This window comes from Chanodichthys erythropterus, chromosome 8, assembly GCF_024489055.1.
Source record: "Chanodichthys erythropterus isolate Z2021 chromosome 8, ASM2448905v1, whole genome shotgun sequence".
NCBI classification, from domain to species: Eukaryota; Metazoa; Chordata; class Actinopteri; order Cypriniformes; family Xenocyprididae; genus Chanodichthys; species Chanodichthys erythropterus.
In genome coordinates, this window is record NC_090228.1 from 12,320,950 (window position 1) to 12,344,588 (window position 23,639).

Below are 23,639 nucleotides of genomic sequence, written 5' to 3' on the forward strand. Positions count from 1 at the left end.
CTTGCTCCTCCCCTCCCCATCACATTCTCCACATGATAACACCCAGGGTGAGAGGTGATAATGGTTATTAAGCCTTATTAATAATCATAATTGGGAGTGAAAATTTTCAGGTGTACATGTGTTAGGGGTGTGTTAGAATATAACCCCCAGATCATCTCCCAATATAGTCCTGTAATTGTAAACTATCCTTTTTCTACTGAATACAAAACTATGAATGATGAAGTCTATTAGGCCTAAATTATTCAAGCTATAAATTGAAAATAAATCTTTTCTGCCAGACATATGAAAAGAGACTCATAGCAGGAATAAAAAAGGATTTATTTTAGCGACAAGGACTGCTTTTAAACTCTGCATTAAGTCCCTTGAGTGTACCGCCGAGCATTATTAGGGAGAAATAATAAAATAAAAAAGTGCTAGCTCAAAATATTCATGCTATTCAAGAGTGTTCATTACTGCACGAACACGCTCGATGGCACAGACATCAAAGGAAAAGCCCTGGCCGTAGATCTGCTGAACCTTCAACACAGCATAACGAATCCCCCTTCTGCCATCCTTCAGTATTCATACTTTTCACACATTGAGTGCTTAGGTGGCTTTATATCAGAGTAAAAATATCAAAGAGGTTTTGACTTTAGATTTGTTCAAAATGACTTTAAACTGCAGGCATAGTGCTGCTGGTAACAGTTTAACTATTAAAGCATCAGCAAATATGATGTAAAAAAGGAAACTTCACTTTCCAATGCAGTGAAATTAGATCATTCAAGCTGCTTCTATAGATCTATAATAGTAATATGGCAGGGGAAAATGGATCTCATGACCATGCTTCTTTAATTTCAATTGACTGAAGAGAGCTGAAAAGGTAGGATTGAAGGAAACAGGGAGTGGGAAAGAGAGCAAGACAGAGATTTCACACCGTGACTTTTTTCATTCAGTGAAGATCAAAGGTAACATGATTCCTTTTCTTCTTGCGGATCAGAGGTTTTTAATGTGTCTGCTCCTCTCTAAAGTGCTGCCTTGCTGAACTGGATTGACTGGTCAGAATATCACACCTCTTCGGTAACCTCAGTGAACATTTCCTCCTGTCAGAATTATTATGAAACGAACATCTTGAACGGTAAAGCATCTTTTTTTTCTTTCATATTATTGAAAATTAGTATAACCCTCATGTTGTGTTCAGGGTTTGAGGAAACCCCGGCATCATTTTAATAGCTCAAAAAATGTCTGTTGAAGTAATAGTTTGATACCTTATGAAAGTCATAAACAAAATGTAAACTTTATAAAGCCATTATAAGTTTATAAACATTATATGTTTATAAGTAAACATTTTAGCAAGCTAGTGAACTTCAGAAGTATATGCCTGACAGTCATTTGCTTTGATTTATTTTCTTGTATTTCTACAGTGTTCTTGTCGGAATAAAAAATAAATTAAATTAAATACAATTAAAATAAAAAAACTAAATTATAAAATTAAATAATAAGACAAAAATAAAATAAATAATTAAAACATTTATTAAAATTAAATATTTATATATAAAGATATTTTATTAAAAAAATAAATAAGATAAAATAAGATAGATAATTAAAATATATTTGTATATAAATATTTGTATATAAAGATATTTTATAAATAAAATAAGATAAAATAATAACATAAATAATTAAACCATTTATTAAAATGAAATATTTATATATAAAGATATTTTATATATGTTTTAAAATATATATATACACAAATATTTGATTTGTTTACCTGCATGTCATGCGACAATGAACCAACATCAGAGAACCGTGAAAATGTTAATGCTTTGTTAAATTATTTAAATGTTAAATTAAAATCTCAGGGGTTACTATAAATATTAAATTATTAAATAGAATAATAGTCAAAAAGTAAAATATTTTTGGTCAAAAGGGTTCAGCTGATAAAAAAAATCGAAAGGGAAAATAAAAGGTACATTTTAAATTTATTTTACTATTACTTTTATGCACCCCAAACATAATAAAGTCAATCTTAACAGAAGAATGAGGGATAAAAATGAACTGAATATGTCTCTCTGACTTTTTTAAATTTAAAAAATGTTGTGTTATCAGTGAATTATGACTTATGAATTATGATACCAGTCTGTCCATACAAACTCTCACATGGCTTCATAAGGGTCGCTTTTAAGGTTCATTTTACCTGCATGGACAGGACCGACAAGTATAGTCTTCAGAATTTCTTCTTTTAGTTTCCACATCAGAAATATAGTACATGAAGGTGAGTAGATGATGCCTGAATGTTCATTTTGGAGTTAACGCTCCCTTCAAGTCGTTAAAACTTACTCAAACACTCATTAAAGAGAGGCTCTATCCTCTTTCAGAGTCAGATTTCCTGGCAGTCTGTCCCACAGGCGCTGACGTAAGAGAAGATCTCAAAGGAGCTCTCCATGGTGCTGATATTTCCGCTGAAGCGCGGGGCTCTTCTCTGCTATGGGCTTTTCAGAGCCAGCTGGATAACCAGACAACATGCCGGGTCACTTCGTCTCCCCTCCCCTCTCTTCCTCTCCACACTTCACAGGCATGAGGAAGCACTAGTCAGACTCTTGGCTCTCCATTTGCCAGGACAGCCAGACAAATATAGAGCCAAAGTGCCCAACAGCACGGGGAAAGAGACATTGCCAGTTAGTTTTGGCAGGGACTGGATTCACCACTTCAGCAAGATTACACACTGTGCTGAAAAGGGCAAGAGATTAAAAAACAAGCACTTGGTGAGAGAAAGTGTAGAATAATAAGCATGGCTACAAAAAAAATGTAATTAACATGATGATTATATAGGTCAAAGGTGCAATTTTTTACTACTTAAAAAAAAGAAGAAATGAATAGCACTTTAGCTCACATGAAAGGAAGGCTCATGTTTTATTTAACATGGAGGGTCACGTCATGGAGGTCACATTGATCACATGACCAATATAATGAACACTACTCATTTTATCTTTGTTATTGGACAATTTTGCTCTTGGCATAAATTAATCATGGCTGATTGTGAATAGCACATTAAGGGCACTGGTAACCGAAAACTTTGGTCTTATACTACACCCCTGCCATGAATATGAACATGTTGATGTATTTAATATGACTAATAATAATAATAATTATTATTATTACAAATATAAATATCATTAATATGTGATCATAAAAGGTTGCCAGCAAAATAATTAAAATGTAAATGAAAAATGTAAAATAAAGAATAAAAATTAAATAAATACAAAATTTAAACAATTAATAAATGCCATTACCATACTACTACTACTACTACTACTACTACTACTAATAATAATAATAATAATAATAATAATAATGATAATTATTATTATTATGTTGTGGTGATAAAAATCAATATTGCAAAATAATCAAATAAATAATTACAATTTAATAAAAATGAATAAAAATCATGACATTGGAATTATAAGGTGCTATCTGACATTTTTGTCAAAATTGATTTATTCACATATTCTTATTCTGTGACAACTTGTTTACATTGTTATGTTTGTGTGTGTGTGTGTGTGTGTGTGTGTGTGTGTGTGTGTGTGTGTGTGTGTGTGTGTGTGTGTGTGTGTGTGTGTGTGTGTGTGTGCGCGCATTCTGGGACTTTTTATTTATTTAGAAAACAAAAAGGTTCTATTTACAAAGTAGAATGGAATACAAAAACTTTAAAGCACAATATCTCAAAACCACTCAGAACGCACATAGAACCTTATAATTCCAAGGTGGCAAATGTAAATTATCATTGAAAACACACACTGAGAAAAAAATAAAAATTAATAAAACTGGCAGCTGTTGTTGCCAGAATAATTCTGCAAAAATACATTAAAAATATAAACATATTTTACTGTATTTTACTGTAAAATTACATCAAATGTAAGGTTCCCTTTAAATTGGGAACTCGCACTGCATCCGAAGACACTTTGCACATGATTCAGGTGTTCCCCAAAGTGTCTTCGGACATAGTGTCTCATTCCCCTTCTCAGGGAACCATGGTTACATGTGTAACCTGATATGTTAAATCTATTACAGGTTTTTACAATAATTACAATAATTTTACAGTGCTTCAAAAAAATAATTAAAATTGTAAAGGCTATTAAAATTGTTTTAGATGGAGTTTAGCACTAACCCTAACAGCAACTTTCAAAAAGTATTTCATACACAAATGCTGATTCTATAAATAGCTACTCACATTACACATACATTTCATCAAGATAAAAACACAGAGACATACCCGCACCCATATGTCCACACAAGCAAGCACGCACTATAGGTCAGATAAGGGTTGGCACATGGCGAGGCCCTCACAGAGCTGAGGGCTGGCACAGACACATCAGATCTGCAGTATGGTCACTAATCTGTGGGATCAGTAAAATCACGGAAATGAGAGCCATCACACTGCAGTAATCTCCTGCGTCAGGAAAACTGTGTGTGAGTGTGAAAGAGAGAGAGGATAATGTGAGATGAGAGAGGATGAGAGAGGCCGGTAAACAGTACCAGCTATGATCAACCAACTATTTAAACCAAGTGTAATTGCACAGGATTACTGGCACTGAAATAAACCCAAGTTCAGCCTGCATGTGAGGAGGAATCCAGACACCAGTTTGATGAAAAGAGACTGGAAGGCTGGAAAAGGAACAGATACATGGAAGATGACAATGAATCAGCAAGGATGGAAACAAAATAATAATGCAAAAAAGAAAATATCATTATTCTGATTTTTCATTGTCTCTTTTGAACTCTCATGTTCTTTTTATTTTTGCGGCCTAAGAGATACCAAAGCTCCAAAAATATACTTACAGTCAATCTCAAATCAAAATCTTATAGTCTTATCTTGAAAGATTCATCTGTGCATGTTATTCCAAAGAGAAAATGGTTGTCTTTGTAATCTGTAATCTTGAATCAAAATTTAATCAAAATCAAAATATAATAACCATCTGAAAGTAAAATGGGTAGCAAACTGCAGTTCATATCGACTGTAACATTAAAAAATTCAGGTTGATATGCATCAAACATCCTCCATAAAAATATTTTATGACTTCTGTTGAGGGTCCAAGGAAGAGGATTAGGGCCAAGCAATAATAAAAAAATAAAACCATCTCGAGATTAAAATTGTTAAATTTCAAGAAAAATCTCGTTAAATTTCGAGAAGTTGAGATAAAATGTTGAGAATAAACTCGTCAAATTACGAGAAAAAACTTGTTAAATTACGAGAACAATTCGTTAAATTATGAGAAAAATGTTGTTACATTTCGAGAAAAAAGTTGAAATAAAATGTTGAGAATAAACTCGTTAAATTACGAGAAAAAACTCGTTAAATTTCGAGAAAAAGGTCAAGATAAAATGTTGAGAATAAACTTGTTAAATTTAGAGAAAAAAAGTCGTTGAATTTCGAGGAAAAAGTCGAGATAAAAGGTTGAGAATAAAGTCATTAAATTATGAGAAAAAAGTCTTTAAATTAGGAGAACAAATTTGTTAAATTATGAGAAAAATTTCGTTAAATTTCGAGAAAAAATTCGAGATAAAATGTTGAGAATAAAGTCATTAAATTATGAAAAAAAAGTTGTTAAATTACGAGAACAAATTTGTTAAATTATGAGAAAAATTTCGTTAAATTTCGAGAAAAAAGTCGAGATAAAAGGTTGAGAATAAAGTCATTAAATTATGAGAAAAAAGTCTTTAAATTAGGAGAACAAATTTGTTAAATTATGAGAAAAATTTCGTTAAATTTCGAGAAAAAAGTCGAGATAAAATGTTGAGAATAAAGTCATTAAATTATGAAAAAAAAGTTGTTAAATTACGAGAACAAATTGGTAAATTATGAGAAAAATTTCGTTAAATTTCGAGAAAAAAGTCGAGATAAAATGTTGAGAATAAAGTCATTAAATTAAGAAAAAAAAGTCATTAAATTAAGAGAACAAATTCGTTAAATTATGAAAAAAATGTAAAATTTCGAGAAAAAAGTCGAGATAAAATGTTGAGAATAAAGTCATTAAATTATGAGAACAAATTCATTAAATTATGAGAAAAATGTTAAATTTAGAGAAAAAAGTCGAGATAAAATGTTGAGAATAAACATAAAATTATGAGAAAAAAGTCATTAAATTACGAGAACAAAATCATTAAATTATGAGAAAAATGTCATGTTCTCATCATTTAACAACTTTTTTTTCGTAATTTAATGAGTTTATTCTCAACATTTTATCTCGACTTTTTTCTTGAAATTTAACAAGTTTTTTCTCATAATTTAACAAGTTTTTTCTCGAAATTTAACAACTTTAGCCTCAAGATGGTTTTATTTTTTTATTATTGCTTGGCCCTAATCCTCTTCCGTAAGGGTCTTAGAGACCTCAGGTGTAAAACAATTTCTACATGATTTTCTGATAGACACTGATTTGGATTTATATTGTGTTTCTGTGTAAATAAATAAAAAATGACAACAATGCATCTGGAAATTTTTCCATGGAAACCTTTTATTTTACCATGACACAAGTGCACCGAGCCATTGAAGGAAACAAAACATCAATTTGACAAAAAAAGGTGCAACATAATACATCAAAGTAAAGACAGAATTCAAAGGACGTGAAAAAACAAACACATTAAATAAACTATTCACAACATCAAGATCATATTTCCCCCTGAAAGGGAGTGAAACAACCATTAATACTGAAAGAAGTAAACACTGGTAATACCTGTAGGTCATTTACAAAGGGGTTTTACCAGGTCTGCAGTCTGCTGAACCCATCAAGCACAAAACACTGTGATCAACGATAAGTTAACCTTTATTTTCAACGTAGTTTTGACATTGAAACCTGAAAATTGAATGAAATTTGCAAAGGTTGATCTCTTTATCTGAATATTGCACCATGGTTTTCAATAGTAAATGATGAACTACAAATAAACACGTCATCAAATGCATCAAGCAAATCTGAAACACAGCTCAAAGCTAAAACGATTCAGTTGTTTGATAGTAGCTTTATTTTTTGTTATGTGTGACTAGAGCTGTCTTGATGTTATAATACATATGAAGATTTGGTATAAAATGATCTTCTGAAAGAGCCGAGACAAAGAGGGGGCAAAGAAAAACAGGCAAAAGGAGAGAGAGAAAAGCAAAAGTAATCAGACATGTTGCCTTTGAATGGGACTATAGGCACAAAGGGTCCACAGAGCAACAGATGTGACCGTTCTGTAAAAAGAGAGGGAGGTAGGGAAGGAAAAGGAAGAGAGGCATTAGTCAAAAAAGAAAAGGAGCCAACGTGACACTCACTCAACCACTTCCATACTGTATGCGTGTAAAGAATCGATTAAGCGTCAGTACAGCCTCTCACTCTCTCACAATTCATCTTCCAGCTCAAACGATGCTGATGACCTTGGCCAGTCACATAAGGTGCTTTAATAAGTAGATGAATTTTCTCCTGTCCATGAGTGCAGTTCTTTATTCCAGCATTCATTCCTTGCCGAGGCAAATCTCACAGCACCCAGGACTGATTTCTGTGTGCTCAGCTGGATTGTCCATGTTTCTTAGCTATCTATATGACATCCCATTATTTAGAAAGGAGTACAAACGGCTGAAACCACTAGATGAAAGTACATCTATTTTAATTTATGTTTAATGTTTTAATTTATATGTTTACATTTTTAACAATTTATTATTATATCTTTTTATTATAATATACTTTATTGTATTACAATGCAATACTTTATTGTATTTTTTTCCATCACAATTTATATTTTCAGCATCATTTCAGTGAAAAGTTGAACTGAAAACAAGCATGAATTTCAAAACGTCATTGTGCTTGGTTTGTCTCTGTTTTTGTTGCATAAATCCCACAAGTTTGTACACTCTAAAAAATGCTGGGTTAAAAACAACCCAAGTTGGGTTGAAAACGGACAAACCCAGCGATTGGGTTGTTTTAACCAACCTGCTGGGTAGTTTTTATTTAAACCAATTATTATTTACCAATTATTTAAAAATTGCTATATGGCTAGCTTAAAATGAACCCAAAATAGTTGGGAAATTAAAAACCAGATGCAATTAGAGACAACAATAATAGACAAAAGGTGAATGTTTATTAATAAGCTTTCATATTTTATTAATATAAATGTATTAGTTTAATAGTTTATTAATATAAATTTATTAATGGGCAATTTAATAAATGTTTATTGTTTAATAATTAATCATTGAACATTAATAAATGTTCATTTCCAACATACTTTAGGTTAATTTTAATTAAGCAATACAGTAATTTTTAAACAATGGTTGAGTTAAATAAAACTACCCAGCAGGTTGGGCAAACATTTAACCCTACCGCTGGGTTAAAACAACCCAATTGCTGAGTTTGTCTATTTTCAACCCAACTTGGGTTGTTTTTAACCCAGCATTTTTTAGAGTGTATAAAGCATCTGATTGTCTGTAAAAAGTCACATGATCAATGTCACAAATTTGCTTATTTGATTAGTGAAAAAAAAAGATTGGTTGTTTTAAGACAAATTTGGGTCAAATGTGGACAAATCCAGCCGTTGGGTAAAATTGTTTAATTACATTTTTAACCCAATGGTTGGGCTTGTCCATTTTTGACCCAAATTTGGGTTGAGACAACACAACATTTTTTAAAGTGTAGACAAAGTGAACAACAACTAAAACATACCCAATGTTAAATCTCAGATTTTCAATGTGGTCTCAGACATTTGGATCTCACTGTAAGTGTTTTATGAATATTTATTTGTACTAAAACAATAAAATCAAAGCTTAGACTGGGCACACAACCAAGAGCATTTGCCTTTGACTGAATTGGTATTAAAATGTTTAAAAATAAATTAGCCAGATGTCCATGAAACCCTTAGAGGGCCTGTGGAAGCTGTGTTCATTTTATATGAAAGCATCCAGCTTAAAGGCAGCATGAAACAGACATTGCAATAGCCATTTCTTGAAATAGATATGCTGTTCTTATTCTTGTTCTTCTCAAACATGAAAAAATGTAGGGCGGGACTTGATTTTGTCCATCAGGAATTGATTGAATAGTTGGAATTATAAGGTTCTATGTGCGTTCTGAGTGGTTTTGTGATTTAAAGTTTTTGTATTCTATTCTACTTTGTAAATAGAACCTTTTTGTTTTCTGATAGGTTGTCCCGCCCTCACGCCACTAACATGTTATCAGAGAAGAGATGTTGTTGCAAGCAGGAGGGAAAGTTGTTTTGATTAAAGATTACGAAGGTACATGAATTAAAAAAAAAAAATGTAACAATGTGTTCGGATAAATAATTTATAATAAATACTGCAATATTCCATAAAACTGTCAATTTTTTATTTAATGGTGAGTTTAAACAAGGACAACCTTTTTATTTGTTTATGCTTCAATACTCAAACACTCAATAATAAATAAAGTGCTTGACCTTGGTGAATTGTAATGTGTGTGTCTGTGGGTGGTTATATAAGCGTCAAGTACCTTGCACTGGCAGAGGGAACACTCCGTGCCGTGTTTGGTCCAAGCGGAACCGCTGAATCGAGTGATTCCGAATTCATCCACGCAGGTCTTGGTGATGTCATTCCGAACGGTATCGGCCAGGCAGGGGTCTGTGACGCAGCGCGGACAGCACTCGCCCTCAGGAACCACTGTAAACTCACAGTCAGAGACCGGCGCACATGATACCGGCCAGCAGTCCACTTCACCCCTCTGTGAAACACATAGACGGAGACATATTTCATTCCCACATTGAAAAGAATCAATATTTTTGCAATTCCGTTCGTTGACGCTAGTGGCACATAAATTACACACTTCCACTTTAACACACTGCAAATCACATATACTATGTTGTGCTCACTGATCCAGAGAGGAGCGTGTAATGAAGGATCGATACGACATTCCTAGGTCAGTGTTGGTTTAATACAGTCACATACACATGGCTATCTCTGTTCTGTATTCTTTAAAACTTTGTGTAACATCTGTTAGACTGCAGGTGATGTGTCAAAATATATCAAGGCTTTGGTCCTTTTTGGATGTTTTCCACAGGTGCAAGGATAAAGTGATGGAGTACTTGGAATGCCAAATATCAAAGTGTGTGAAAGTCACTCCGGTCAAACACTGAATGTTGAGTTTAAGATAGACTTAACTTAACTTTAGATTAACTTTAACTTAACTAAGATTAACTTTAGTTCATGTTTAATGTTGCTTTTTGAGCATTAACAACATCTGCAAAGTTCAAAGTTCAATGCAAAGGGAGATATTTTCTTTTAAAGAATTCTCTGTTTAAGGACCACAACAAACGGCTGGTAGAGACTACAACAAGCTTCTTCCCAGGTTAGTGACATCACTAACCTTAAAATTTACATAAACCCTGCCCACGGGAACACGTAACAAAGGGGGCGTGGCCATGTTGGGCTGCTTTAGAGAAGAGGAATAGTTGTTGTAGTAGAGTGTTGTTGCCATGCTGCCATTTTACGCTGGACTGCTTCACAAACGAGGGTCAATTAAATTGATTTGCACGATTAACATGACGGCACATGCTAGTTGATGAGTTGATCAACTCCACAGCAACTATATAAATTTAACGTCCAGTTGCATTCTAAAAGTTGTAACTTGTTCCTTAGTCTCTCCATCAGTGTCCGACTCCGGTTTGAACAATGTAAGGCTGAACACCGTTACTGAAAATCCTCATTTTGGCTGCGTGAGATTCTCCAGCTTTGTTGTTGTTGAGCAACCAAAGCACGAGCTGTTAAAGCTCCGCCCTCTTCTGGAAAGCGGGCCGGGAGCAGCAGCTCATTTGCATTTAAAGGGACAAACAGAAAAAATGGTGTGTTTTTGCTCACACCCAAATAGGGGCAAATTTAACGAGCTATAATAAATGTGACCCGCTCTGGCGAAATGAGTCGGAAGTCGCAATGTTCTATTTTAAGATATGGGCCAATAATGTGGAAAAACAATGAAAAAAACTTTTTTTTTTTTTTCTAGCTAATTTCCAAGAACAGACTTTCAAAAATAATCTCCCAAAGTTTCATAGTCCAGATAATTGAGTAAAGGTATTTAAATGGCTATTAAATTTGACATGGTTTTACTAAATTCGCTGGAAATGAACTTCTCAACTCTTCTTGTCACTTACGCTGCATTCACACGGGGCGTCGGCGTTAACGCTTCTCATTTACTTTGAATGGGTGACGTCATGCGTTGCCGAACTGAATTGTGGGTTCCGTCGTGTCGTTTCACTCGCGTTGCAAGTGGCAGAAGTTGAAGATTTCTCAACTTTTCAAGCGCCAACGCCCTATGCAAATTCCCTAGAGCAGTCGCTAGCCAACTGCGTTCATGCAACACCAGAAAGTAATGTGATTGGCTGTAATCACTATAACGGTCGCGTCAACACAAGCTTCAGACACGCCCTCTGTCAAGCATTGGCGCTGATGATCCGTGTGAATGCAGCGTTATGAGCATTTCCCGGTATCCCCTGAAACATCACTATCTCTGCTCTCCAAATATGGTGTTACATGTTGTATAGAACCAATCAAAAAGCTTAGAAATGTAAGCACACTGACATAAACATTGATTTTTATCAATGGGAAGCCCTGTTTCGACTGACAGGCACGTGATTGGTCCAGCCATCCTCCTGTCAGACTAGCACACGCTGGTATCTCTGTTATGAATTTGTTACACTGTTATTGTCGACTAGCCTACACAAAGATATGATTGCATAGGCTAGCATTATTTGTTCTCTCTTTGCTTGTCTCTTTGCTTTCTCTCTCTCACTCAAACACACACACACATGCGCACCCTCTCTCTCAAGCAAAAATGTAGCACCTCTGTTCAATCTTTTGATTTTAGCAAATCTTTGTAAAACTTTAAAATAATTTGAGCTTCAGCCTGGTTTAATAGCATATATATATATATATATATATATATATGCTATTAAACTATTTATTTTACAGCCTAATTTGACCAAAAATTATATATATATATATATATATATATATATATATATATATATATGTCTGTGGTCAAATTAGGCTGTAAAATCTCTAGTTTATCACTTTAAATGCAATGGATTTTGAAAGATATCAGCAAAAAAAAAAAAAAAAAAAAAAAAAAACGGGCAAAAAACTTATTGTCTCATCTTTCTCATTGATACCAAAATCTCAATTTTGAAATTTGGGTCACTGTGACTCATTTTGCTGGATCAGGTCACAAATGATCTGTGTGGTATTTTGAGCAGAAACTTCAGAGATGAATTCTGGGGACACCAGAGACTTATATTACATCTTGTGGAAGGGGCATAATAGGTTCCCTTTAAAAAATAGTCACATATTCTATAACATGCATGAGCATTAGATGAACCATTTTGGGAAAAAAAAAAAAAAAAAATGGAATAATCCATGTTCAACTCAGTGACTCAATATCAGGTGAGTAAATAATAACGGTCAATAAATAATGACTTGAATTTTGACTTGAAGTCATATAGATAATTCGAATGATACTTTTATGGTTTATATTATTTTTTAATATTTATTTTAAGGTTTATCTGTACATTACTCATTCTCCTTTTGTATTTCAGAGATGATAAAAAGTCATAAAGGTTCATTTTTGGGTGAACGGATTGCTGTATCCTGCTGCAAGACAATGAATTCTTCAGTTTACATCCTGAATCAGACTGAGCAGGTTACATAGACCTTGATTACAAGGGGAATACAGATATTTCTCTGAATGTCTCTCTCTCTCCCCTCCTGGAGTTTTACATTCCGGAAACATTCTTTGTTCTTTCACCCCTTACGCTTTTGTATCCTTAAAATACAAAGCACTCTTCCTGCCTCATTCTCTTTTTCTGTGTCTCTTCCTCTCTTTCAAGTTCTGTGTTCCTTCTACTTCACAGGGAACAAGAAAAAAAAACTGATGAGAAGCAAGATTCGAAGTGTAAAGGGGGTTGAAAATGACTAAAAGAAAGCGCTGACTGAAAGAGAATGTGATAACATTCCAAAAGTGTAAGAACAACATAAAAGAGACAAACAACAAAACAGCTGTACTGAAACCTAATGAAATTTCAATATGGCAGTGCAAAACTGGCTCTGTTTGATCATCTTCCTTTCTCGAAGCTGGTTTAATGGACACAGATTACACTTGTGTAGGATTAAAAAGGGTTTTCAATTGAAAGTCAGTTATTGAGCAATTAATCCAGAGCCTGGCTTTGGCATTAGCCTTCCGTCTGTTATGCAGTCCACAACTGTCTAGAAGTCTTTAACAGAATTCATTACAGACCTACAAGTTTAGCAGTCCTAAACCCTGAGGGAAAAGCTTCATTCTCTGTGTACTAAAAACCTTCTCAGACAGAGAAAATGTGAACTAGGAGCCTGGCATGTCGCAAAACCTCTGACAAGTTTAGAAGCCCTGTTTGAGCCCATTGTCAGTTCAGCAAATACTGCAGTAAGGGTTTTCACTAGAGAAAAAGATGGAGCTGGACTTTATGAGTCAATTCTTCTCAGAGTGCAAAAAGTTCTGCATAAAGAAAGAAAAATTACAGGAGGGACAAACACCAGAGGGGCTGAAAACTGCATTGTTCAACATTTGGTGCACGACTTCCTGACTGAGATATTGCAGAAAGTTCCACTGTGACCAGCAGTTTCTCTGTAATAGATCTGAATCTAATAGAACAGAATGACAGAGGTGTTTATTCTGAGCACTGTGCATTTGTAAATGCATACTGTTTACCTAAAAGGACATATTTCCCACTTTTGCATCTTATTCTTTCCCTTGAGTCCAGCTATCCCTTAAATGCATACCTTGGGTCTTTAGTGACCCGGGATGTCATTCACTACCCTCCTCCTCGTTCATTTTTTTAAAGTTAGACATCAACCTTCTTGGTATTCCTCAATCAATTCATTATAAAGAATATAACAAGAACAAAATCATAAAATTATAAAAGAATGCCTATTTTTGTATTAATTTTTTGTAAAAAATTGTATAGGGTCGCTAACGACCCGAGGTATGTATGAGTGTACATATATTTTTTCTGCACAACAATAATTTAATCTTAGATGACGGAATTATTGCAATTCACAAGGTAGCAATGTCTGAAACACAATGCTGAAGTGACGACTAATAAGAAAAACGATTTACTGCAGAGCAAGTACTGAACGCAATGAAATATGACTGTAACTGTCACTGGATTGATCTGGTGAAGCTGTTAGCGATCGAAATATTGATTTTGAAGAGGTTGAAAATTATATAGTTTTGAGAATACGTTTGAGATCGCGAATGGGCTCATTCGTGACTTCAAACATAAAAATAGCCTATTATTTGCTGAATTTACTGGGAAATTAGCTCTGATGAGGAGGATGATGGCATAAAACATCTGCTCAAATGGAGCCCTTTCAAGCTCCAAAAGGTAACAAAATATGCTTTATTTTATTCTTCTATAATTGTTACTCTAATATCAGAGGAGTTTTCTATTAATCGCGACAGGTAGAGATCCTTTTGTGTTAGATATTGATCCGGGCCAATAAAGACCCGAATATGTAAGAATGATTGGTGAAACAGTCATGCATTTAAGGGTTATAATGTTAATCAAGGATTCTTTAAAAAAAAAAAAAAAAAAAAAAACAGTTTTAACTGACCATTTTCCAACCCTCACTCAAAATTCTACTACTGCTACCACTACTGCAAATAATAATAATAATAATCATAATGCATTACCAAAACAAACTGGTTTAACATGCTGCCACTCACCATACACTGGCACTGCTGGCAGTTCTCCACCCAGGTTTCTCCATTACTGTATGCTAGTAGGCCGTTCTGATGCAAACACTGAGAACTCAGGCGAGGATCGCATTCAGGGCAGCACAACACATCCACAGTGGGATTCTCACAGTCACACACCATCCGTCTGCACATCACCAACCCCGACTAAAACAAGAAAAAAAGACAGAGACTGAGTAAAAACTCATTTCTCAGTTTTCCTTTGACTACAATTCCCATCAGCCCCCTTGGCTCACCTGACAAGAGCAGACCGAGCACCTGTCATCATCCAGCACCCAGATCTGCCCGTTGTGTTTCACCTTCCCGTCGTGGGCGCAGTCTCCCGTGCAGTTCCTACCGTGCGGACAGCGGCAGTCGTAACCACCGTCCACGTTAAAGCACACGGTGTCGTTAGCACAGCTGTGCCTCCCCGACTCACATTCATCAATGTCTACCAATAAGAACCAAACACAATATAAGTCAATGGTTAAATTCATGGGGTCAAGGTTTGGCTGGTTAGTTAGCATGGCCCAGTTAGCCCCTGTTGGTAGATATCATAACTACAATCATCTGAAGGGGAACTGCATGTTTTTCCATTGACTTCCATTCAAAAGAAGCACTGTTTCATTAAAAATAAGTTACCTTCACATGACTCTCCATTGGCTGAGAACATTCCGTTGTCATGGTATCCGTCACGACACTCGCAGTGGTACCAGCCAGGTAGGTTGACGCAAGTGGCTCGACTGTCACACTCCACAAATCCATCGGAGCACTCGTCGATGTCTAAGGTGACAAGGTGGAGACATGCATGAGGAAACCCAAGAAATGTATGAAAAAAAAGCAGTGTCACTCTAGGTGAGCACTATTGTACCTGAAGGACGTCAACACTAGTCATGAAAAAAGATGGAAAAAATTGTACAAAATATTTAATATGATCTGTCATGGCATTTAAAGCCAGAAAGACACTTGATTTGATTTGAGAAAATAAATCTGATTGCATTTTAGAATTAAGACTTTTATTCAGCAGAGATGCATTAAATTCACGGTTTCCAGTAAAATAATAATCAGCAGTGATAATAATAAGAAATGTTTCATGAGCACCAAATCAGAATAACAGAACGATTTCTGAAGGATCATGTGACAATGAAGACTGCAGTAATGATGCTGAAAATTCAGCTTTGACATAACAGGAATAAATTACATTTTAAAACATATCAACAAAGAAAATGTTAATAATATTTCACAACATTACAGTTTTTACTGTATTTTTAAATAAATGCAGTCTTGGTGAACATAAGAGATTTTTTTGTGTGTAAAATATGCTGGTATTCCAATCAGATCACACATGAGAACAATACAAGCATAAAAATTTCAATTAAATACAGTACAATGTGTTAATCTATTACCACAATTTAATTTTATTTGTGCAAGCAAACAAAGAATTCAAATGTTGTGTTATGCTAGACTCTCTCCATAACCTTTTCAAATTCCTAAATGAATGCAAATCTTCATAAGCATTTTTGATGTCTGTCCTCACACCAAACACAAAAGAAGTGAGACAAATAGAGCTTTTGCCATGGCCGTCTTAAAAGGAGCGCATCCAACAGCTGTTGATAATGATGCTCTTCAGAATCTATTCAACTTTCGGTCCTTGTCCTTGGATTACACTCTCACAGAAAGCTACACAGAGTGTCATTCAGACCAAGTCAGTTCAGTGACAATTTCAAGCACAATGGCATACTGGGTTGAAAAATGATTTTGTGACTTTAACCTCAGGCAACAGAATGAGTTTCACCTCACCTATCTCATTAGATTCCTAAGGGAAAATTACATTGTGTTGTATTTCAATGCCAGTTTTAATGTCTGAATCAAAGGCAAGGCTGAGAAGACAGGATTAAATGAAAGTCGATGAATACTATGTGTTTGTGGGTATGTGTGAGAAAGAAAAAAAAAATGTATGTAGCCTTGAGAGTCTTTGTGAAAGAGCACAGAATATGAGAAACCGTCTAAAGGACCTTGTGAAATAGGTTTGCATGTTGCTTGTTAGCATCTTTAAAGGGATCGTTCACCCAAAAGAAAAGAAAATTCTGACTTTATTTACTCACTCTCAAGTTATTGAACACAAAATAGATGTTTAGCAGAATGTTTATGCTGCTCTCTTCCATACATGATGGCCAGCTATTTTTGAAAGTCTCTTATGCTAACCAATTCTGCATTTCTTTGATCAAACTTACAGGAAAAGTAATATTATGAATACTAACTTTCTTCTATTCAAATATTTTTTAAAATGTAATTTATTCCTGTGATGGCAAAGCTGAATTTTCATCATCATTACTCCAGTCTTCAGCATCACATGATCCTTCAGAAATTATTCTAATATGCTGATTTGCTCCTCAAGAAACATTTCTTATTATTCTCAATGCTGTAGTCAATAATTTTTATCTCTGAAAACTCAACTTTAATCACCAAAGTTACATATTTACCTTTTTTTTTCTTGAAAAAAAATCTTCATGCCTTAAAATAGCTTGTATGTAACTCTATACCCTTGCCTCATTTAGTACAAAGACTATAGAATAACACAAGACGTGTCACTCGTATTGTTTTGAATGGGAGAAAGTGTAACGCGCAATATGGCGGAATAAGTCCCGCCTTCTAAAGCCAAGAGCCAATCGCCGACTGGTAAAGTCATCGCGTCACTTCAGCGGCCGTTAGAATCACTGGTTTCTATAGACGCGCGCCTCCGAAGAGAAGCGCATTTAGGTCTGCGCATGCGCATTAGCTTGATCCAGCCTGAAAAAAATAGAAGTTTTTTTGTCATGATTCGAGCGTTTAGAAACTAAATTTATGAGTCGGTTGTTGTTAGATTTCATTGGTGATTTCAAATATCAAATTTAATCGTAAAGTTGACGAACAGTTTTGGAGAATCTGATGTTTCCCCATTCAAAGAGATAGGAGCTGCATGATGCCCAGGATGCCCGAGAGGCGTTTCAAAGATGGCCGCCGAGTGAAATGTCTTAAAGGGACTTTGTTTAGTATACGCAGTTCTATGAATATGCAAAATAGCCCCGCCTCCACTCACTCACATCATCTCAGAGATCCACTCATTGAAGATCACACGTTGACATGATTGGTTACATGTAGTTTGTGATGTAAGAAACACCAGCGATTTCAAACCGCATTTTTGAGATTGGCTCACTGCAGTTTTAAGGAGAAAATACTCAGCAATGGTGTTGACTTATGCATGTCTTAAAACAAATTAAAACACCACTAGACATATAAACAACATTAAAAACTTGATTTTTACCACAGGGGGACTTTAATATTTTTGTGGAAACCGTGATACATTTTTTTTCAGGATTCTTTGATGAATAGAAAGTTTAATAGAACGGCATTTATTTGAAATAGAAATCCTTTGTAACTTTACAAATGTCTTTACTTTAATTTAAATGTCATTCATTTTTGTGTATATTCAAATATTGCACATTAAAGTGCATCAGCGCAGGCTTAACACTGTGAACATTTGAATAGGCACATAATCAAATCACACTAATTAAATTTGAGTGCACTGACGGAGGGTTATTGTACCTTTTTGGGTTTGTAAACGACGACAGAACATTCTTTTCTGAACTGTCCTTTTAAAAGAAACATTCTGAGGAACATTTCATCAGAAAAAGAATGTCTGATATGAACATTTTTCATGCAAGAGTTCTGAACATCTCGCTCCTCTCGCTCCACACTCACACAAAATCCCTCATCCATTAAAAACAGAGAAAGGCGAAAATAACACAAACAATACTGAATAATACATAGATGTAGGCAGTGCTGATGACATTTATTCATTTTCTTCCTTGAGCACAAACACACACCGCACTCATCTCTCTCAGAGGAACGGCTGGCATTTGTGCTGTCAGTAAGCAGTAGCGGGTATTGATTGACTGTGCATTCACGGGCAAACCCCCAGGGTTCCCGCTGTCCTGCAGCCCTGCCACTAATTTGTCACGGAATGTCACAAGTCGACGGCACAATACATAGTCTCCATCTCATTTGCTCCATCTTCAGCATTTGGGATCCTCATACCCATCCGTTTGTTTTCACTGGTGAGTTTTGCTCTAGCAAAAACCAAGGGCGCTGTTTCTTTTAAAGGGGACGTATTATGCCCTTTTTCAAAGTCTTGATTTTGTTTTTGGTGTCTACTAGAATAGGTTTCTATGCTTAAATGTTATAAAACAACTTATTTTTCTCATATTTTACATTATTGCAGCACCTCTCTTCCCAGTCTGTCAGCAACGCTCTGTTTAGATCCAATGTAAAAAAACGTTTTTTTCTTTTGTCAAATGAACTTAGATAATTAATGTGGTTCAGATAACATAATATTTTGAGTTTCTGTTCATTAAACTAATCGCCTTCATTACATTAACTCAAATTTTTAATTTCAATGAACTGGTAACTTAACCAGGTAACTTACTTTTTTACAATTCTTTTTTACACTCTAAAAACTAATTCAGGGGGCCTTTAGTCATTACTTAAAAATATATATTGTTGTGAAATAAAAAATCAAGTTCTGAAATGCTGTTAGACTTTTTACTTTGTTATTTTATTGAGCTTGGATGACACACAAATTATGCCTTGATTCGATATACTATCATGACTTGTCATAGTTTAACATTTTCACTTAATCAAAAATGTATTTAATTTTAAGTTCTGTTAATGTAAAATACAATCTGATGACGTGTAAACGTGTGTCATTGTTTTGAGTTGTATGAACACTTCTTTTGATTTAGACGAACTTAAGTTAAGTGAAACTAGGCTGGGATTTATATTTCCCATCATGCTTTGCCCATGGCACTTGAAAGGGAGAGTAAATGCTAAAATTAAGTGTTATATAATGTTTTTTTGCACAAGATTAATGGTAAGGGAGATTTAGCAGTAATTAGTGTTTTGTTATGCTAATTTAGAAGAGGGTTTTTGGAGATTTACCATCATGGTGACAAGCGGTGCTTGGTAAGTTAGTTACTTAGAAATACATTTTAGTGTGTCCAAAAAGCGTCTTCACCTTACTTAAAACATTATGTTGGATCAACTTAAATATTTGCATTCATGTTGACAATTATTAAGTTCATGTTACTTAGAAATGTGTTTTTATTGTGGCAAAAAACATCTTCACCTTACTTAAAACATTATGTTGGATCAACTCAAAATATTGCTTTGAATTAATGTAATTCTCCCAACTGGCTTAAGTTAAAAATTCTAGTGGAAAACGTTAACATATTTTTATTTGTTGAACCAATGTTTCATTTTTTAGAGTGTACAGTGTAGGCCCTGATGTCGCTGAGCATCGGCCAGCCCAGTTTTTGTGGTGTGTTCTGCACAGTCATCACTAGTTGGACATCGTCGGGGGTATTTTGACCAATTGAGCATGTTGAATCACCGTCTGTCCATGACAGCCGCATCGTTGAGAGAGAGAACTCTGATTGGCTGTTCAGTTTAGCAAACAAGTCAGTGCATAGAATAAAATCAAACGTGATGAAAGTGAGCAAATATGTCAAGACGGCACAGACAGAGGCTGTTCTAACTGTTTGTCACCTATATTTTCATAACAATATGAGCCATGTGGAATGATATTTTGAATGACAAAATAGACTATTGATTTGTGCTGATATAGATATTTAAAGGATTAGTTCACTTTTAAATAAAATTTTCCTGATAATTTATTTTTCCATGTCCATGTCATTCTTTCTTCATTCGAAAAGAAATTAAGGTTTTTTAAGAAAACATTCCAGGATTATTCTCCTTATAGTGGACTTCAATGGCCTCCAAACGGTTGAAGGTCAAAATTACAGTTTCAGTGCAGCTTCAAAGGGCTTTAAATGATACCAGACGAGGAATAAGGGTCTTATCTAGCAAATCGATCTGTCATTTTCGGAAACAATTTTAATGTATATGCTTTATATAAACAAATGATCGCCTTCCAAATGGTTCCACCAAAACCACTCTTTCGTATTCTTCAAAAAGGTTATGCTGTGTGTCCTACGCTTTCCTCACATGATTTTTTCCATAAGTAGAATAGGGAAGGGGTAGGACATACAGCGTTTCGCTAGATAAGACCCTTATTCCTCGTCTGGTATCGTTTAAAGTCCTTTGAAGCTGCACTGAAACTGTAATTTTGACCTTCAACCGTTTGGAGTCCATTGAAGTCCACTATAAGGAGAATAATCCTGGAATGTTTTCATAAAAAAACCTCAATTTCTTTTCGACTGAAGAAAGAAGGACATGGACATCTCGGATGACATGGGGGTGAGTAAATTATCAGGAAAATTTTATTTGAAAGTGAACTAATCCTTTAAGAGACGCAGCCAACGCAAGGTGACAGTCATCTTTCGTCGCTAGTTCTTGTATGTCACACCTAATAGAGCCTCTTCTTTCCAAAAAGCGCAATGTGCTCTGATTGGTTCGCCTGGACCAGTGTGTTGTAATTGGTCAACCGCTTTAAGTGGGTCTCGGAAATGTCACCGGCTTCACCATAACTGCAAGTTTCACCACACTACACCATACTAAAGCAACTCAACTAGGCATCATCCTTTTTTTGCATATGCCATCGATGGGAATTATTTAAGGGTGTTTTCACACCTATAGAACGATTGTATTCTTTTTTGTTCTGAAACAGGGACTTAATTTGTTAATGTTGCATTTTCTTCTTGGTTCGGTCTGCTTTCACAAGGCAATATCTCAAAGCATACCAAAATGTGTTCATGCAAGTCCCATGCGTGTACAACTGTCCCCTTATTGGTCAGAGTTTACTCTGCGTTATCTATTAAAATGACTGACAAGTTCGCTTCATGAGCATATTGTGGCTTGTTTAGTACCTACTGTCGAGACAAACGCATACAACACAATACGAATGTAGCCATCATTCCTGCTGTTAAATTATATACTACATTCGTATTAATTCAAGCGCGATCTCTTTGTATCTTCCAGCGCTGTGTCAAGACACAAGCAAACACTATGAATGTTATAATGCAGCTAAAGTGGGAATCAAGGCTTCATCGGGACAGCGTTCTTGCACTGAGAAGCGTGATTACACAACGTTTTAAGACGTTTAACTGCAGTAGCCTAACTAATGTGCTCACTCACAGAATCAAACACTGCTGGATTTTATATAACACATTTCCCGTTATGAAATATGATATCGTTTGGTTTGTTGCTTCATTGGGTCCAATTGCTTTCACACCACAAGCGAACCGGCCTTGAGTTCATTTGCAATCGGGCCGAGACCACCTCGTTCAGGCGATCTTGGAGCGATTGTTTGTTCCGAAACAAATGCTCAGGTGTGAAAACACCCTTAATGAGGTATATTTTGATGTGAACGTTCCTAGAAGAAAATTCGAGACTACAATTGAGGCATTTCAGGGAGTTCAGAAACAGTGCTTACTGATAAAGAGAATAACTCCCTTTGTAGTAACTTGCTTTGTAACTTTGCAGACCGTTTCATGCTCAAACAGCACTAAAGAAAGTTGAAAATGCAAAAAAAAAAAGAGCATAATAGGACCCCCTTTAAGATAATCAAGAGTATTAGGGTGAAAAATATACTATATATACGCATACAGTATCTACAAGATCTACAATTTACAATCCCATGAGGAAGGGATAGTTATGGGTCCACAGTGGTATCCTCAAGTCAATTTAATCAGGGATGATTCTTCAAACGGTAAGTCATCAATCCACTCAGTCCCTTAACATCTTGGCTGTTCCCATCCCAGCTATCTCCTTCATCTGCCCTGCTCTCGTTTTCTCCCCCCTTCCCTTCATCCTCCCCCTCCATCCTCACACTAATGAACAGATTCACTCCCACTGCTGGGACTCGCTGGGGAGCTCGGCACTGCAGAAGGGCCTCGATGCAAACGAGGGACTCTAAGTGCGGTTGTGTGCATGAAAGCCTGGTCCCATTCTCAAACAAAGTCTGACATTTTTTTCTTTTTTTGAACAGGGAGTTTAAAAGCACACCTTTTCTCGGTGAGAAGACAGATAGCAGATCCTCAAGAGTTCCCCAATAAAAGCGGCGATTCAGAGAAAAGTCTTATCTTTAAAGCCGAAAGTGAATTACTGTTCGCAACCCGTTTTATTGGCGATGGTGACGTATTTCAGAGTGAAACTGATATTCAGTGAAACAAAAAGTTTCTTTGGAATAACATGATGAAACATCAGGACCAGGAATGAGCATTTAGAAAGTAAACACTTACATGAAATGATTACTTTATAAATAATAGACCTATTATATATTAGTTGTGCAGTGTTAATCAGAATAAAACAGAGGTTTGTGTTGCACAGTAAGGGAAGACGTTCAACAGCTAAACTCTAATTAGCTCCACCTCATTAGACATGATGAGTAACGCCTTAGAATACACGAACCTAATGAAGCAGACATAATCAGAGCGCTTAAATAAACATGGAGAAGTTTTATCGGAGGACAGAACCAGCAGCTGTTTTGAATCTCTTTGTACACACAATGTTACGCTCCTCCCGGTGGGACTTTCTCACTAGAGCTTCTGAAGATATTCACATTAAAATTTGATAGGGGTAGGGCTCCAATCTAGCTTTATATTATGAGTAAACACTTCTCAAGACTCCCGTCCTGGTGCAAAGACACAGTTAAGGTGATCAGTGATAGAATGCAGCCATTTTATCCGCAAGTTGAAAGTGCTTACGTCCTCTTGCTATACAACCATCACATAAAGAATTAACAAGTAGCCTGCAGAAACGTCTTGTTTAAGAGAAAGGACCCCCGAGCCCAAGGCGTTTAACCCCTGAGGACCTGCTGTAATTGGGTTTCCTTTATGAACAGAGCGTGTGTGAAGCATCTGAGCCAATCTGATGGATAATACATGGTGCCAGTCTTCTAAGAGGTAAGAGCTG

General features: G+C 35.5%; 1 protein-coding gene across 3 annotated transcripts in view; it reads right to left on the bottom strand.

Moving 5' to 3' along the window:
- Positions 1 to 6,482: 6,482 nt before the first annotated feature.
- Positions 6,483 to 23,639, bottom strand: part of nell2b (neural EGFL like 2b) — a 60,722-nt gene continuing 43,565 nt past the window's right edge. For 2 of the 3 annotated variants that reach the window (XM_067391006.1, XM_067391007.1), the window contains exons 16-20: positions 15,372 to 15,512; positions 14,987 to 15,180; positions 14,721 to 14,897; positions 9,465 to 9,692; positions 6,483 to 7,204 (exon numbers count right to left, since the gene is read on the bottom strand). In XM_067391006.1, the coding sequence (XP_067247107.1) occupies positions 7,163 to 7,204; positions 9,465 to 9,692; positions 14,721 to 14,897; positions 14,987 to 15,180; positions 15,372 to 15,512 (782 nt within the window). In that variant the 3' untranslated portion in view covers positions 6,483 to 7,162. Of the gene's footprint in view, positions 7,205 to 8,886; positions 9,693 to 14,720; positions 14,898 to 14,986; positions 15,181 to 15,371; positions 15,513 to 23,639 lie in introns of those variants that run through there. The other variant, XM_067391005.1, reaches the window with a different exon arrangement.